Source organism: Telmatherina bonti, assembly GCF_933228915.1.
Source record: "Telmatherina bonti genome assembly, chromosome: 9".
NCBI lineage: Eukaryota > Metazoa > Chordata > Actinopteri > Atheriniformes > Telmatherinidae > Telmatherina > Telmatherina bonti.
In genome coordinates this window covers 26,562,740-26,578,148 of record NC_136627.1, presented here as the reverse complement: position 1 = coordinate 26,578,148, position 15,409 = coordinate 26,562,740, and the positions used below count along the sequence as shown (strand labels likewise).

The following is a 15,409-nucleotide window of genomic DNA, read 5'->3' as shown; positions in this document are numbered from 1 at the left end:
CTTACTAGCACCTAATTTGGGTAACCATCTAATTCAAAACGCCATTAACTTACTTTTTCTCAACTTGTTTTGGATAAAAAAAAAATAATTTGACATAATTTGTAGTGTTCAGTGGATTATTAATGTTTGCACAATGCTTGGCTAAACTAGTTTTTCTATTTGAAGCCTGCTGTCTAGATAACCAGCTAGGCTAAGTGACAACTCTTAGCAATGTTTTTATTATGGAGGTAGATTTTCTAAATACGTATAAAACCACATTTGAAATATTATTCATTATTAATGTTGTAATAAAGCATTATTTTTAGTTGTTGACAATGTAACTCTTTGGAATCACAGTGACTTGAAGGTAAGATGCTTTGCATGTTCCTGCAGGATTGCAAGGATGCTAAGGGGTTAAAAAAACAAGAACATTTGAGATTATTGCTCATAATAATGATTAAAAACAGCCAATGGCCAAATGAACAACTAAATCTAACACAACATACATATTCCAAGATTTAAAGGACAAATTCAACCCTTTATAAAAAAAAAAAAAAAAAAAGAATGTGAATACATTAAAGAAGAAAAATCCTACTTATCGATCAAAGTTAAAACAAAGCTTGAACATGAATAATTGTCAAATGTCTAAAAATTAAAAAAATGAGGGAAATTTCAAGGCTAAAAAGCTTAGGTTTATTATTATTAGAAGTTGGGTTGATATTTATTCCTTTAAAGCTTTTCTACAGGCCAGAATACGCTGAATCCAGAACATGTGGCTCATTGGGGATGTCAAGGGTTCCGGACCAGGGTTTGTTGGAGCTGGGTGAACATGTGGAAGATGATGAAAACCCTTACCCATGAACCCAAGGACAAGTATAGGCTGGGGGCAGACTCTCCATTCTGGGTTTTGTGCAGAAGGAAGATGGCAGAGAGAGAAAGGGAGCATGAATGAAAAGTAGGGAAGGAGTGGTGTAAACTCATGGGAAGAGGGCAAAATGTGTGCTACTCTTATTCCCAAATCCAACTTATGCTTCTTAGAGGGGTTGATCAAGTAATGACATGGGGCTTGTTAGATGAGATCAACAGGAAATGAGGAGTGCATGAGGATCAGCAGAGACAACGGAGAGAGATTGCTGAAAAAGATAAGCAGTGATGGCAGAATAGAGTTCAAGAGTCACGAGAGTTAGTATAAGCGCAGATAAAAGCGAAGCGTTTGAATGTGTGTCATTATGAGACAGCGTGGCATGTGAGACAATGTACACACAAATGTGATGTGGGCTTGAGTGTGCATACAACACTGTGAAAGCCTGGGTTAATGCACAATCAGATGGAGTAGTTTTCATCTTATGATTCTGTGGACTTTTCTGTTATGAAGAGATCAGGACCAGGGATCAAAGCAGTTAAGTCAATACGCAATCAATCAGCCTAAGTCCTGTTGTTCAGAAACAGATTGTGTTTTCTCTGCAGCTTCATTTTAAAATAAGCATCTATGAAATAATGCAAGACATGTTTTTTTACTCTCTCACAGACAGCAATTAAAGAGCGGGATACTATGAGTCTACTTCAGTAGAGCATTTGAGGCAGCATGTTATGGAAAATCAAAGATCTTCCTCTGATACATATTTGAAGCATCTTCAACAGCAGGCAAAATGTCTGAATACTCTCAAACTGTGAAGTTTATTCAAATTTTCTGGACAAAATTATTTTTTAAATAACATACAGCTGCAGCAAAGTATTTATTCACAACAAGTCAATGAGAGTTTGATGTTTTTTTTATTTTTTTAAATCTTCATATATATATATACATATATATATATATATATATATATATATATATATATATGTATATGTATATGTATATATATATATATATATATATATATATATATATATATATGTATAAAAAATATATTTGTATACATATATATATATATATATATATATATATATATATATATATATATGTGTATGTATATATATTGTATGTATATATTGTATATATATTTAATATATATAATATATATGTGTATATATATATATACGTATGTATATATATATGTATATATATTTAATATATATAATATATATTTGTATGTATATATATATATATATATATATATATATATATATATATATACATATATATATACATATATATATAAATATATATAAAAAATATATACATGTGTGTATATACGTATATATATATATATGAATATATATATGTATGTGTGTATATACGTATATATATATATATATATATATATATATGTATATATATATGAATATATATATATGTGTGTATATACGTATATATATATATATATATATATATATATATATATATATATATATATATATATACAAATTGTCATATATATATATAAAAAAATTTTACTTCACAGTTAAGTTGCCTGAAAAGAGAAAAAATAAATGAATCTCTTCAAGGTTACCTCTGCTTTCTTTTTTACCTCTGACTCTGCCTTTCTATGATTGTGTGGTGAGAGTCTCTCATATGAATGAAACATGATATCTTTTTAATGACATATTTCTGTCTTTTATTATCATGCACAAAATCAGTCTCAAATTGAACTCCTAAACAAATCAACAATTTACCATTTGGTAGAGGTAAATTTTCAGTAACTGATGCATTTCTTTAAACCTGCCTGAGCCATTTCTACCAATTGATTTTGGTTAGTAAAACCCAAATTAAGTGTTGTAACACTACTGTTTCAAATTTCAACCATTTCACTATTGTTACAATATTATTAATTTCTTTATGATATACTAACAACATAAAGATAAGTTTTATTTTTTAATATGAGGTCTTTATTTATCCATTTAACAAAATGTAAAATAAAAATTATTTTTTTAAAGGACATTTCTTCTGCTTCCTGGTGTCCATTAAGGCCAGAAGACAAAAATTTGATTGTGTTCCACAGGATCATGAGCAAAGTTTGTACTGTAAAAAGATGTCTAACGTCTGAGAAACTGTATGTATCCTATATGTCATGCTGGGTTCTCACGGGTTCATTTTTGACACTCTAACTTTTAAGTAGGGCTGCACAATATTGGAAAAAAACAAATATCGCAATTTTTGCTCACTTTGTGATATGATAAAATACACTAATTATCAACAGATGACTTAAACAGCCCTTGAGGTTAAGCTGCAGTCCTGCTATCTTGTTGACAGTTATCCTGCAGTGACTTTCTCTCTTTCTGTGAATATTGGTTTTTTGCTTGTAAAGTTGTGGAATCTGTCTATAATGTAATTATGTCTTTAATAGAAGGCAGTTTTACCTTTTATTGCACACTCTGGTACAAAAACCTTGTCTGCTGTGATGATGATGGCTGGACAAAATTCCAACAACACGAAAGCAAATTGTTTAAACTGAATTAACTGTTTAAACTGCAAAAGTATTTTGTGCACAAGTAGATAAAATGTGAATACAAAATATTTTTATTCATCATATTTTTATCAATAATGACTCAAGTGCATCAGCTGTCACATTAATATGATGACAGTGGAACTACTTATCCAAATGAACTCAGATTTTTTTTTAGTTTTGAACTTCTTAAATGTCTGCTGTGAATAAAATGTAAATAAAAATGTAGTAAATAGAACTTGAATAAATGTACTTAAAGTATTAAAACAATTACATTTAAAGAATTCAGGGCAAATAAAAATTATCTGGAAGGTCACACATGATAGGTGTGTGTGTGTGTGTGTGTAAGTGTGCATTCTCACAGGAGACATACTCACTCTGCATCGGGGAGAAAAAGACCTCAGACATGGGCGCCGCCTTGGTCCATTTGTAATGAGGAGCGGGTTTTCCATAACTGGACATGCAGCTTAGAGTCACGTTGCCTTTCACCACAGGGTTTCCTGTCATGCTGCACACTGGAGGAGAGGGAGGTGTCATGCTGCACACTGGAGGAGAGGGAGGGACTGAGCAGACAGACAGACATGGTTATTACTGAATGTTCACACATGTAAGATAAGGATATACATCAGTAACCTCTTCCTGAACATGTACATTAGTTTTAATCCACTGCTTGCAATGTGGAGATTTCTCAGAGCAGTAGCCAGATTGCATAAAAATAAGTAGATGTTTGGTCCTCCTCCCTCTGCTATTTCCATCTGCTTCTGGAAGATGACATAATGACTTCAGAGCCCATTGGATCCCTTAACAGCAGATGAGTTTTATTTGGCCTGAGCTTTCTCACATAAATAAATTATTTTCAACAAACTGTGCACATCCAAAAACCCTCAAAGTGTGCCCTCCGCTTACAAAGGCCTGAACTTTTTTAAATCCAAAGAAATGACTGAGCTGCGTCACAGACTTTACTGATTACATCTAACCTTTGAGAATTCTGTGATGCTATGGACCCGTTACCTTTAACATTAAGCCGCATCTCTCCAGAAATGCCATGACCTCCAGGGACAATTACATGGCAGAAGTAGAGGCCAGAGTCAGTTTCCTGGGTGTTGTTGATGTAGACAGAGAGGTTGGCAGAGGGCATGGCCACGCTGAACCCCACTCTTTTTGTGAATTCGTTTTGCCCATGCCCGACTTTGCCTGAGCTGAAGTTAATCACCTGCACAAAGAGAGTCAGTCAATGGAAGCAACTTGCAGCTCTTTGCATTTACTGCATTGGTAATTATCGGCATCATCACAAATGGCACCATTTTGAAATGAATGCATATTTCTGTTCGTATGAAACGACTTTAATTCTATTTGCTGCCGTCATGTCAAGATGTGCAGATTAACAACAGAAATTGACGTCCTTCATGAAGATAATCCTGACATGTACAGATGGTGGATGTTGAAATTTAGGCTGATTTTCTGTTTGAGATAAGCTCACAGGCATCACACACCGAAATTGTTTAGATTATATTAATCATGCTGACACACACGCTGCACATGCAGAAATGTGCAACTTCATGAGCAGTTCATAATATGTCAAGCAGAGAAAGGAGTTAAATGTTCATCAGTGATGTCTTTCCCTTAATGGCAGCCATCCTTTCTTCTTTACTTCCTTCAGCTGGGAATTAGACATTAGCAGTGATGACTGCAATAATCCTGAACTACGGATTATCCTTTTACACCTAGAAACTATGAGATGGATTTAAAAAAAACAAAAACAAAAAAAAAACTATGTTATGCAATATAAAAGTGCTTCCTCGTGCTTTGATTAAAATATGAGCAAGCGCAGTTTGAGCCGAGTACTTTCGAGCTAGCTGAACTCTGATACCTAGTGTGAGGATTAGCAAACTCACCGTAAATTATTGTAATTTTTAATCCCTAAAGAAGCGCTCCTTTTCTGTACAATAAGAAATTAGAGCAGGGTCAAACATATGACAACATATGTTTATTGGAGATTTAAAAGGAAAACTTCGAAGCCAGCGGAGGAGAAATACACTCTGAGAAATACACAACCGAACTAATGAAAGCTAAAAAAAAACCCCAAAAAACTAAGATATTATCACAACTGATATGTTGACATGATAGTTTCTTGGGTTTTTTTTTTTTTTTTTTTTTTTTTTTTTTTACCCAGTAGATGATTTTCAAATCTCTGACAATGTATGAGCCATTTTTCACAGATGTGTGCATATATCCAGGAATGTTAACCAGCAAAGATGATGACAAAGTCTTGTGCAAAGATGTTGTTTTATTTATTTATTTATTTGTGTTTTATGGTCCAAGAAGGGAGGTCTCTCACAGCCTTTGTGGATAATAAGCAAATACAGTTATTATATATTATTATTTTATCTGAAAAGCATTGATACCGTAGAATTGGATCAATACCATATTTCAATGCTACTGACGGGTCGACAGGTGCACTGGAAATATGAAACGTTTAATAGATTGTAGATATTCATTCATTCATTTTCTGAACCGCTTATTCCAATTCAGGGTCGCGGGGAAGCTGGAGCCTATCCCAGCTGGCTTTGGGCGACAGGCAGGGTACACCCTGGACAGCTCGCCAGTCCATCGCAGGGCCACACAGAGAGACGAACAACCACACTCACGCTCACACTCACTCCTAGGGGCAATTTAGAGTAACCAATTAACCTACCATGCATGTCTTTGGATGGTGGGAGGAAGCCGGAGTACCCGGAGAGAACCCACGCATACACGGGGAGAACATGCAAACTCCACACAGAAAGGCCACTGACCAAACCAGCCAAGGATTGAACCAGTGACCTTCTTGCTGTGAGGCCAAAGTGCTAACCACTGCGCCACCGTGCAGCCCAGATTGTAGATATTATTTTTTATATTAAAAAATACAGAAAAACGGACCGGATGAGGAGTCTAGATGATTAAGGGGTTAATATTTCAACCTCAAACTACCTGTGTTCTTCTCATATAAATGAAATGAAAATATTAATATAAATAAATATAAATGATCCAAACAGACATTAGTAGAGACAGACATTTGACAGGTGATAGAGATTCTCACCTGCTTTGACTCATTTCCTGTGAAGTGCCAAATGACCGTGTTTTGGGAAATGTCTGAGTTGGGGCTGTACCAGGCTTGCAACACTACCATCTGGCCCTTCACCACCTCCATCTCTTTGCTGGGCATCTCCACCTTCTGGGTGTCACCTGGAACAATAACAACACAGGCCCATATGGGTTAACTAGAGTGTTATAGTTCTTTGTACTTGCTGTATTAACTGTACTCCTTACTGTGTTGAGGGGAAAATTGTTGTGAAAGCCAAACATAATTTCAAAGATGTATTAAGAAGAAGCAAATCCTCTATCTGAGAATCTGGAAGAGGCAAATATTTGGTACTTTTCCATGTGATTATATAGTCAGAAAAAACTGCAAGAAGATAACTATACTTACCCACTAAGCTTATTTGCTATCCATATTGTGGGTTTTTTTTTTTGTAAATGGTTGTTTTGCACCTTTTGTTTAAATTCTTGAATTTGAGTTCTAAGAACAAAAATGCTTCTTAGTACAAAGTAATATGAAATATCATACAAGACAAAGAGAAAATACTTTTTGTAATAAATACAATAACTAAGGTTCTGAAAAACCAGTACTACAAAATATATAAATGTATAATAATAATATAATATAAACCAAATGTAAATATTGCATAAACAAGACTAAATGGGATAGTTATTGCATGGTGCAAGACACTTTCACTTCGCTAAAATCTTGTTATTTTTACTCATTTTAATCTTCAGCTCTTTAGTTCATATGCAGATTATTTATATATATATATATATATATATATATATATATATATATATATATATATATATATATATATATATATATATATATATAAATACATATACATATAAAATACATATATATATATATATATATATATATACATTATATATATATATATATATATATATATATATATATATATAATATTTTGTTCGAAGCTTTTAAAATGAGCTCAAAATAAAATCTTTTCTTAGGAAACAAAAGCAAAGTGCATCACAAAAAAAGCTCAATGTCTATGATTTAGAAAGGAAAATACGTATACATTTAGTTGAGTTGCAGGTTTACAAGGACACTTCCAAATGAAACTAAACATAAGAACCAAGTTGATCTGAAGCATCTAAAAATTACACTTTAAGTTGGAGAAATTTTCAGCTAACTGGTATCAATTTTCATTTGACCGAAAATTTCCCCCTCACAGCTATGAATAAACAGAGTTGCACTTTACAGAGTAATATTCACAAATATATAAATACTGCTGTGTAGCTGAGTCTCCCATGTCTCTGTAGCTCCCATCTATCTACAGACCAGAAAACGTACACAAACATGAAAATATGCTCTCACAAATACAACACGTCAAAGACTTAAAGATATTTCCAAAGAGAAATCATGCAAACAGAGAAGGAAAAACGATAACAACCATCAGGATGTGGTCATGCTCACAACAGCTGATGACAAAAAGAGAAACAAGATGATGTGGATTAAAAAGGGGAAAAAAAAGCAGTGAGGAGGATGTCCAACTCACAGGGCGCCCAGTCACCCGAACCAGACAACTGAAGCTGGATCAGCTGATCCCAGCAGCCGGGGTCCGTCTGCGCCTCCAGTTTGAAGCTTGGTTATAAAAACTACAGCAAGAACTGAAAAAGATGGCTGCTGCTGCCACTTCAGCTGCAGAGGAGAAAGCTGGGAAAAGTGTTCCTCATGCGTTTAGATAGCTGCTCAGGGATCACGGGTAGGTGGGATGAAAGAGAGCGAGCAATATAAATCATAGATAGCCAGCTAAAATCTCCACATCTGTTCAGCTGGACACGCCTTCCTCCTTTTACTGACTGAGAGCGGGAGAATTAGGCAGAGCTGGAGTGGTGCGTTGAGGTGGTGGACATCGATACAAAGTAAAAAAAAATGTACGTCTATGTGAAAGAGACTGACTTTGTGTCAAAGAGCCAGAAAGCAAGAAAAAAAAGAAAAAGAAGGAGCAGCAGAAGTTGTTTTTCACATGTAGTTTTGTGTCAGCGGTTACCTCATTCCTCCTGGGAGTGTGTGAACCCACCAACGGGGTCCCTTAATTTCTGAATCTCCGAGTCTGGTAAATCCTGCTGAGTAATCCCCAAACAATCCCAGGCTCAGTCCGCTCACTTCACACGAGTAAACGCTGAACATTATGTAACATATGGTCATCTCCTCACTGTTTCTGTTGCTGCCCTCATAATCGGGACGTCACGTATGTTCTCTACATTGCAATTAGCAGATCACTGCTTCATTTTTAAGATTTCATATCACATGATTCCTACTGAACTATATTTTTTAATATAACTTTTACATGACCAAATGACGCATTAAAAGCAAAATAGATATCTTGACACATAAAAAACACACACACACAAAAGTAGGATGAAAAGTAAACTCTTCAGGACAGAAGTTAACATGTCTAAATGAGAAACTGAAAAGATGATAAATGAGTATTTTCCTTCAGGTACTCAGCAAAAAAGCAAGAAAAAAAGAATAACTGGACTTACAATAATGTTCATGGTTTGTCGTGTTGTGATTTTGTACATCTGGCTTTTTCAAAATGCCAAAACTCATTCCATCAAACTTTGACATAAAGTTCACAAGAAAACTACAAGAGAATTTGGACAACGCAGACCTCCGCCGAACAGCCACAATGTCTTTCACATCACTCCCAAAATTTAATGAAACTATAACAACTACAACATCTACAACTGTAAAAAAGCTTGGAGTATAATGACTCCTTTCTTAACAAACACCGACGCACTGTCCTTTTGGGTAAATTTCTTGAACTTGGACTTGAAGTCTGACCTTTTGTTACTGAAATGTAGTTCATTGGGAAGAAATATGCTATCATGCTAGCCTTTTACTTTAGCAGATCTACCGTTCATTGTTTATCATCTTTATTTAACTCTTAAAGAATCAAGCTATTTTTATTGCGTTTATCTTTTTTTTAATCATTCTTTTTTTAATGTAAAGATGCCTTTAAATCATGTCAACATTCAGATATTTCTCTTTCAGGACAGCCTCAGTTGTCAGATTATTAGCTGAAAAGGATGTAAAATGAATGTGTCAACAGATATAGCACCATAAAGGCCAACTGGAAAAAAAAAACAGAATATAACAGTATAAACAACACGTTGGATCAATAAAACGCAGATCAACAGTGACCAAGCCTTTTGTCATTTGCATATCATTCTCTCAAGTCTGAAGCTGCAATTGACTAACTATCCTCCCCAAACCAACTCCATACCAGCTCACTTTAGGTGCCACTGTGCATAAAAAAAATCTTCTAGGCTTTATTTTAGCCACAGAAGACAATTATTTTTTCTGTTCAGACACATATAACTTTTTTCCTCCTGTTGATCTTTGGTTGCTGCTGTCTGAACATTACTGTCGATTTTAATTTATTTGGTCAAAGATTTGACACGAAGTGGCATTTTTGTAATTTTCAAGTGAAAATAAAGTAAAAGGCACTCAGCAACACAATAGTGATAAATATCCTGTTTTTATTAATACATTTATTATGATAATTTTATAATGTGATAAACAGCATTGTGAGGACGATGATATTTTCATGGTGGCTGTGAAGGATTATCTTTCCAGCAGGTCATGGCTCTGGCCTGAAACTTCCTTCCAGTGAAATACATCCCTCGGAACGAATCAAGAAAACATCCTAAGCAGATCCTCACATCACTTTAACTTGCTAAGTAGGATGCCATTTGATGGAACGATTCATAGAACAACTGGAGAGGAAGGAGTAGATGTTCAAGCTCTTTGCAGCTTGCACAAGTGAAGCTTAGCTACTTGTATTCACATTTTCATTCTTTCAGTAACTTCACACTATAACTGAGGGTTTTTCTTATACTAAACTGTGCTCAAACCCATTTCTGTACATCTGATGCTTATCTTCAGCCCCCTGGTGGATACTTTTTGTACTACATCAAATCAGACTGCATTTTAATGAAAAGTCCATTTAATTGAAAAATTATTATTATTATTATTATTATTATTATTATTATTATTATTATTATTATTAAGGCCAGAAAATAATTCAGATTAAAAATAATGTGAATTCTGCTCCTCCTTTCTTTGTCAGATTTTAAAGGGTTATTCTCCTTCTCTTATGTTGAAATATCATGCCTGCTCAACTATTTTACCAAATAAGGACCATGACTTCATTGTAGCTGCTTTACATGTAAACTACCAAGTGGTCGCTAGAGGCTGTCAAAATGAAGCTCACAGGACCACTTCATGTGCAAAAAGCAAAGATGCAAACTATTGTTTCCCAAACTGGAAACCCTCCACCCCCCTGGGCTGTACCACTGATTTCCTTACCATGAAGTTTAAACAGAATCTGTTACAAAGGGCTGCTCTGGAGGAGTCCCGCACCCACCGGAAACTGGTCTGACTTACAGCGGGCATGTAAACCAAGCTTTTAATGTGGCTGTAATAAAGCCTAAAATAGCAACAATTTACCTAAGTAATATGTAGCTTCTCGTAACAGAAATCTAGTGCATTTATAGTTATCAAGTGAGGAGATGTAAAGCTTTGTGAAGCCTAAGTGCAAAAATCCTGTGGAAATCAATCAAAAGGCTTCATATTCCAAGTCTGCTCGAGTAAGTAGCATTAAAATATGAGGCCATCTACTGAACATGCATGCGTGAGATTAATATCTTCATCACAATCATACTCTAGTCAGCCTGTTTTGATTGATAATGTACAGTAACCAAGACTGCAGATGAAATATGTATTTTCAGATTTAAAAGACAATTTTTCATTCACAAATCCTATTAGAGCTCCAATTTCATCTCCTTCCACTATTGTCTTCATTGTCGCACCCTACAACAAAGAGGTGTATTTGCTGGAACAACTGCTCACTGACGAAACAATCATGTTTTGTATTTGATTACATTTATGTGAACGATAAATTATTTAAAGCACCTTACAGGTGTTGCATGTTGATTGATATGCATTTGCTTTGATCAGAAGAGAGACAACCAGAACGGAGCAAGTTGTTCTGTATGTTGACGAGAGCCTGCAGGGAGTCTGCAGGACGCATGGAGAAAGTGATTCAGAATAGCACACAGAAACTGCAATGCAAGATGATAATGCCATGTTGTGTCCACACTCCAGAGTCTAGACTGTTCTTGTGTTTCTTTGAGCAGCTTTATCCTCAGAACTGTGTCATTCAATTGTTTATTAAATGAAGCTAAATCTTCACTAAGCCGTAGGCCTCTCCATCTGGGGTGTGTTTGTGTGTATGGGTGAAGAAACAGCAGTTCAAGATGTGGATATAACTGAAGTCAACTTAAATCCTTTAGAGGTTTAAAAAAAGAAAATTTGGAGATGCTAATAAAGAAGATACCAATATCATACTATTTAGCCTCATTCATCTTTACCTAATTACAATTTACCACAGGCTATACCTCAGTCTAGCCACACTTTACATCTGCTAATTGGATTCTGTTTTTTTTTTTTTTTTTAAATAAATGTTTCTTCTTTTTTACTTGTTATTTTCCTGCTGGGCATCTTGGCTATGAGTCTCAGTTGAAAAACTAAAATACAATGAAAGAAGGAATGAACAAACTTAAACACTGCAGCCATCTGTCAACCATATCATGCATGTTGAAGCTGAGGCACAATTCAAAGAGCAAATGTGTGGTTGTTGTAATATTGCGTGTTGTCTATAGGGGGAAGCACATTACTCTGAAAAACACATCATCTGATTATGCGATAAAGCCACAGTGGAACTCATCGCATCACCAAAACAATTACATCTCTAAATGCAAGACTCCAGAAATGAATGGACAAAGTATAAAAACAGAAAAACACGTGTGCACACACACACACGCACACACAAGTCATCTCTGAGAAAAAAAAATAAAATGTGTGTCATTCCTTATTAAAAACAGACGATTTGCAGGTCTAACAAGGCATTCAGACTTAATGCTGCTGCATTATGATCAAGTGAAGGATAAAAAGTCAGTCCCTCTCTGAAAGCCCCCAGGGAGCCATGTAGGACTGTGTGAAGATAAACTGATCCTCTTTAACCAGCCGCAATCTATCTCCCAGAGTAATCTCTGCTTCCACCCTTGTCTCTCTCTCTCTCTCTCTCGCTCTCTCTCTTTCCTGTGAGTCCCTCTCTGGAGCTAAAGCTTTAGCTGAGGCTCAGATTTAGTTTCCATTTACACCTTATTTCCTCGTTAATACAACACAACAGCCAGTCTCCATGGAAATCAACTGATTATCTTTATCATTGGGGTGGGTGGTTGGGGGGGGGGGGGGGGGGGGGGAGGGCATCTTGTGACCTAATTTCTACAGGTCACAAGATGTCTATTGTGAAAAGATAAAACAACTTTAAAATAATATTTATACCAGGGTTCATAACCTACTGAGTGTTTTCTGTGAGCATTACAGCATGCATGTTTGAATCTGATAGAGAAGGGTCAAAAGCAGTATTTATTTTGAGGGGTCTTGCCCTAAAGAATCTTCAGACGGCCAATACCCAGTGGTACCAGTCAGAGATTTGGTGGAATTTACCCGAACACCAGTCTAGATTAAATGAGCCCATGGACAAGTGTCTGAGCAACCGATGCTATTTAGCAATATGAGACTAAAAAAATAAAGTTGTTAAAGAGACTCACTTGGTTTATTATTAATAAAAATTATTAAAAAAAAAAAAAAAAAAGTTATTTCTCACAGGCCAAGCAAAAGTCATGACATCATAAGTGGAAATCAACAAGATTTCAAAGATTTTATTTCTCATTTTTCAAAATTTCCAGCAAAATTTCAGATTAAACCAGAAGATATTTGAAGATCTTTGACTTTATTATTTGATAAATGAGTTCAATTATTTCAACAATAAAGGAAACTAACCATTTATCAGCCACTCATTCAAACAATTAAAAAAAAAAAAAAAGGAAGGAGTCAAGCCAGGCTGTAAGGTTGGGCTTCATTGTTTTTTATCAGGATAATCCACTGTATCTTGTCTTACTCTCTGCTTCATCATTTCCCCATACACAATATTTAGGAAAATAACCTGAAATAATTGTTTGAGCTGAATTTATTATCTATCAGAAAGCGTACAGCAGGCATAAAATTATTCAAATTTTGTTCATTCATTTGTGGAGGAAAATGCAAGAAGCCTTGCCAGTCCCAACTGGTTCATGCTTTTCTGGCACAAAATGTAGCATGGAGCTGGTGGCGTCATGAAGCAGATGTGGTGATGATGCTTCTTATACTGAAAGACAGATTGACATTTCATCTGTAACCTCTTTTGTGATATTATTTAATATTATATAAGAATTTCTAACTGCTTGGAAATTAAATCTGCATCAAATCAAGAGTTTTTGAGCCAGTCGAGTAAAGATTAAACAGATCTGAATTACTACAATGAGCATGAAAACATTTGTAGCAGCTGACAGATTTTTGTTATCTGATATGCTCTCCCTCCATGCTACATGATTAATTAAAAAGTAAATTACAGCTACTGTGATTGAATGGGCTTTCCGAACACCACAGCATGTTATGAAAGTATTGCGCTGCAATTGGTGTCAGAATGGTGTCAGCAAAGTCTGAAAATGACCCCATGAATGCTGACACATGCAAGAAAGCACAACATTATTATGAATTATTGAAGCATCATCATTGTAGCTTGTTCAGAAATGCGGATGACTTTTAACAAAATGTTGAAAAAAAAGAAAGGGATTCAGAGGGATTTTTTTCTACATTCTACAAAGTAGAAAAAATGCACACACACACACACACAGAAATACATATATATATATATATATATATATATATATATATATACATTTATATATATATATATATATATATATATGTATGTCTGTCCCTGACTTTTTGAATGACAGGACAGACTGGAATGTAGGACAACAAAAAGCGTTGTTGGTGTAAAACTGCTATTGGAGTGGCCCTACAGGCTTCAAGCAGATGGTGCTTTAATAATAAATATTTGGGGAAGGCTCCTTTAAATTGGATTACATTAGTGTAATCTCTGCAGCTATTTCAAACCATTTTGAGTGAGCTATCTCATCAAAGTGACTTAATCCCTCATAACTTTTGATTGTGTTCAAATTGATTCTCCTCACACACATGGCTCCAAACTCCCATCACTTCCCTCTGGTTCTAACTGCCAAGTCACATGGTTTAACCCCCCCCCAGGAGCTTTTTTTTTCTTTTTTAAACATTCATATCATACAAGAAATATATCATATATGGAATGAGATGGCAGACATTACTCAGGATGAGTAATGGGAATATTTTAAATTTCACTAGAAAATTATAAAGTAGTACCTTTAGTATTTGTAACAAAAGTAAAAAATCATGTTAATCCTCTTAAAAAAAACATTAAACTATAACATTAAATTATATTGGTCATCACACTTTGGTTATGATGTTGCAACTTTAGTCTTACTTCTTACTAACCTCATTAAGATTTTCAGAATTACTCATATTATACATAAACATTGATGGAGAATAAGAAAATGTCTTTCATTCATTATCTAAAGGAGTAGAAATAATAATGTGTCTGTAATTTCATTATTTCGGGCAGCACCAATAATACACCCATAATAAATGTGTAACTATGGCAACAGCCAATTACATTGCACCAATCGAATGTGAGACCATATTTTTAAAATGGAATACTTTTTAATTACAAGACAAATGAAGCTGCATTACACTCTGTTTATAACTAAAGTCGAAATTGCAATAAAACTGTCAGAAAGACAATGAATTATTTATTTGAGTCAGTTGTAATCTGTGCCGAATGTTCTGCTATATGATCCTGTAGATTTCTTATCTGTAATATATTCATATAATCCAAATTATTATCATTTTCTATAATCATCACAATTGCCTTTGTTTTCTTGCATAAAAGCAAAAACAAACGCATTATACTTCCAATTAGTGTTCCACTGTTTAAAAT

General features: G+C 34.7%; 1 protein-coding gene across 1 annotated transcript in view; it reads right to left on the bottom strand.

Moving 5' to 3' along the window:
* The window catches only part of esamb (endothelial cell adhesion molecule b), a gene marked incomplete at both ends in the record, with an annotated part of 58,619 nt that overhangs the window by 6,612 nt on the left and 36,598 nt on the right, over positions 1 to 15,409 (bottom strand). Inside the window, 4 exons of the mRNA XM_079246379.1 lie at positions 835 to 879; positions 3,743 to 3,910; positions 4,377 to 4,578; positions 6,445 to 6,590. Coding sequence (XP_079102505.1) covers positions 835 to 879; positions 3,743 to 3,910; positions 4,377 to 4,578; positions 6,445 to 6,590 — 561 coding nt within the window. The remainder of the gene's footprint in view (positions 1 to 834; positions 880 to 3,742; positions 3,911 to 4,376; positions 4,579 to 6,444; positions 6,591 to 15,409) is intronic.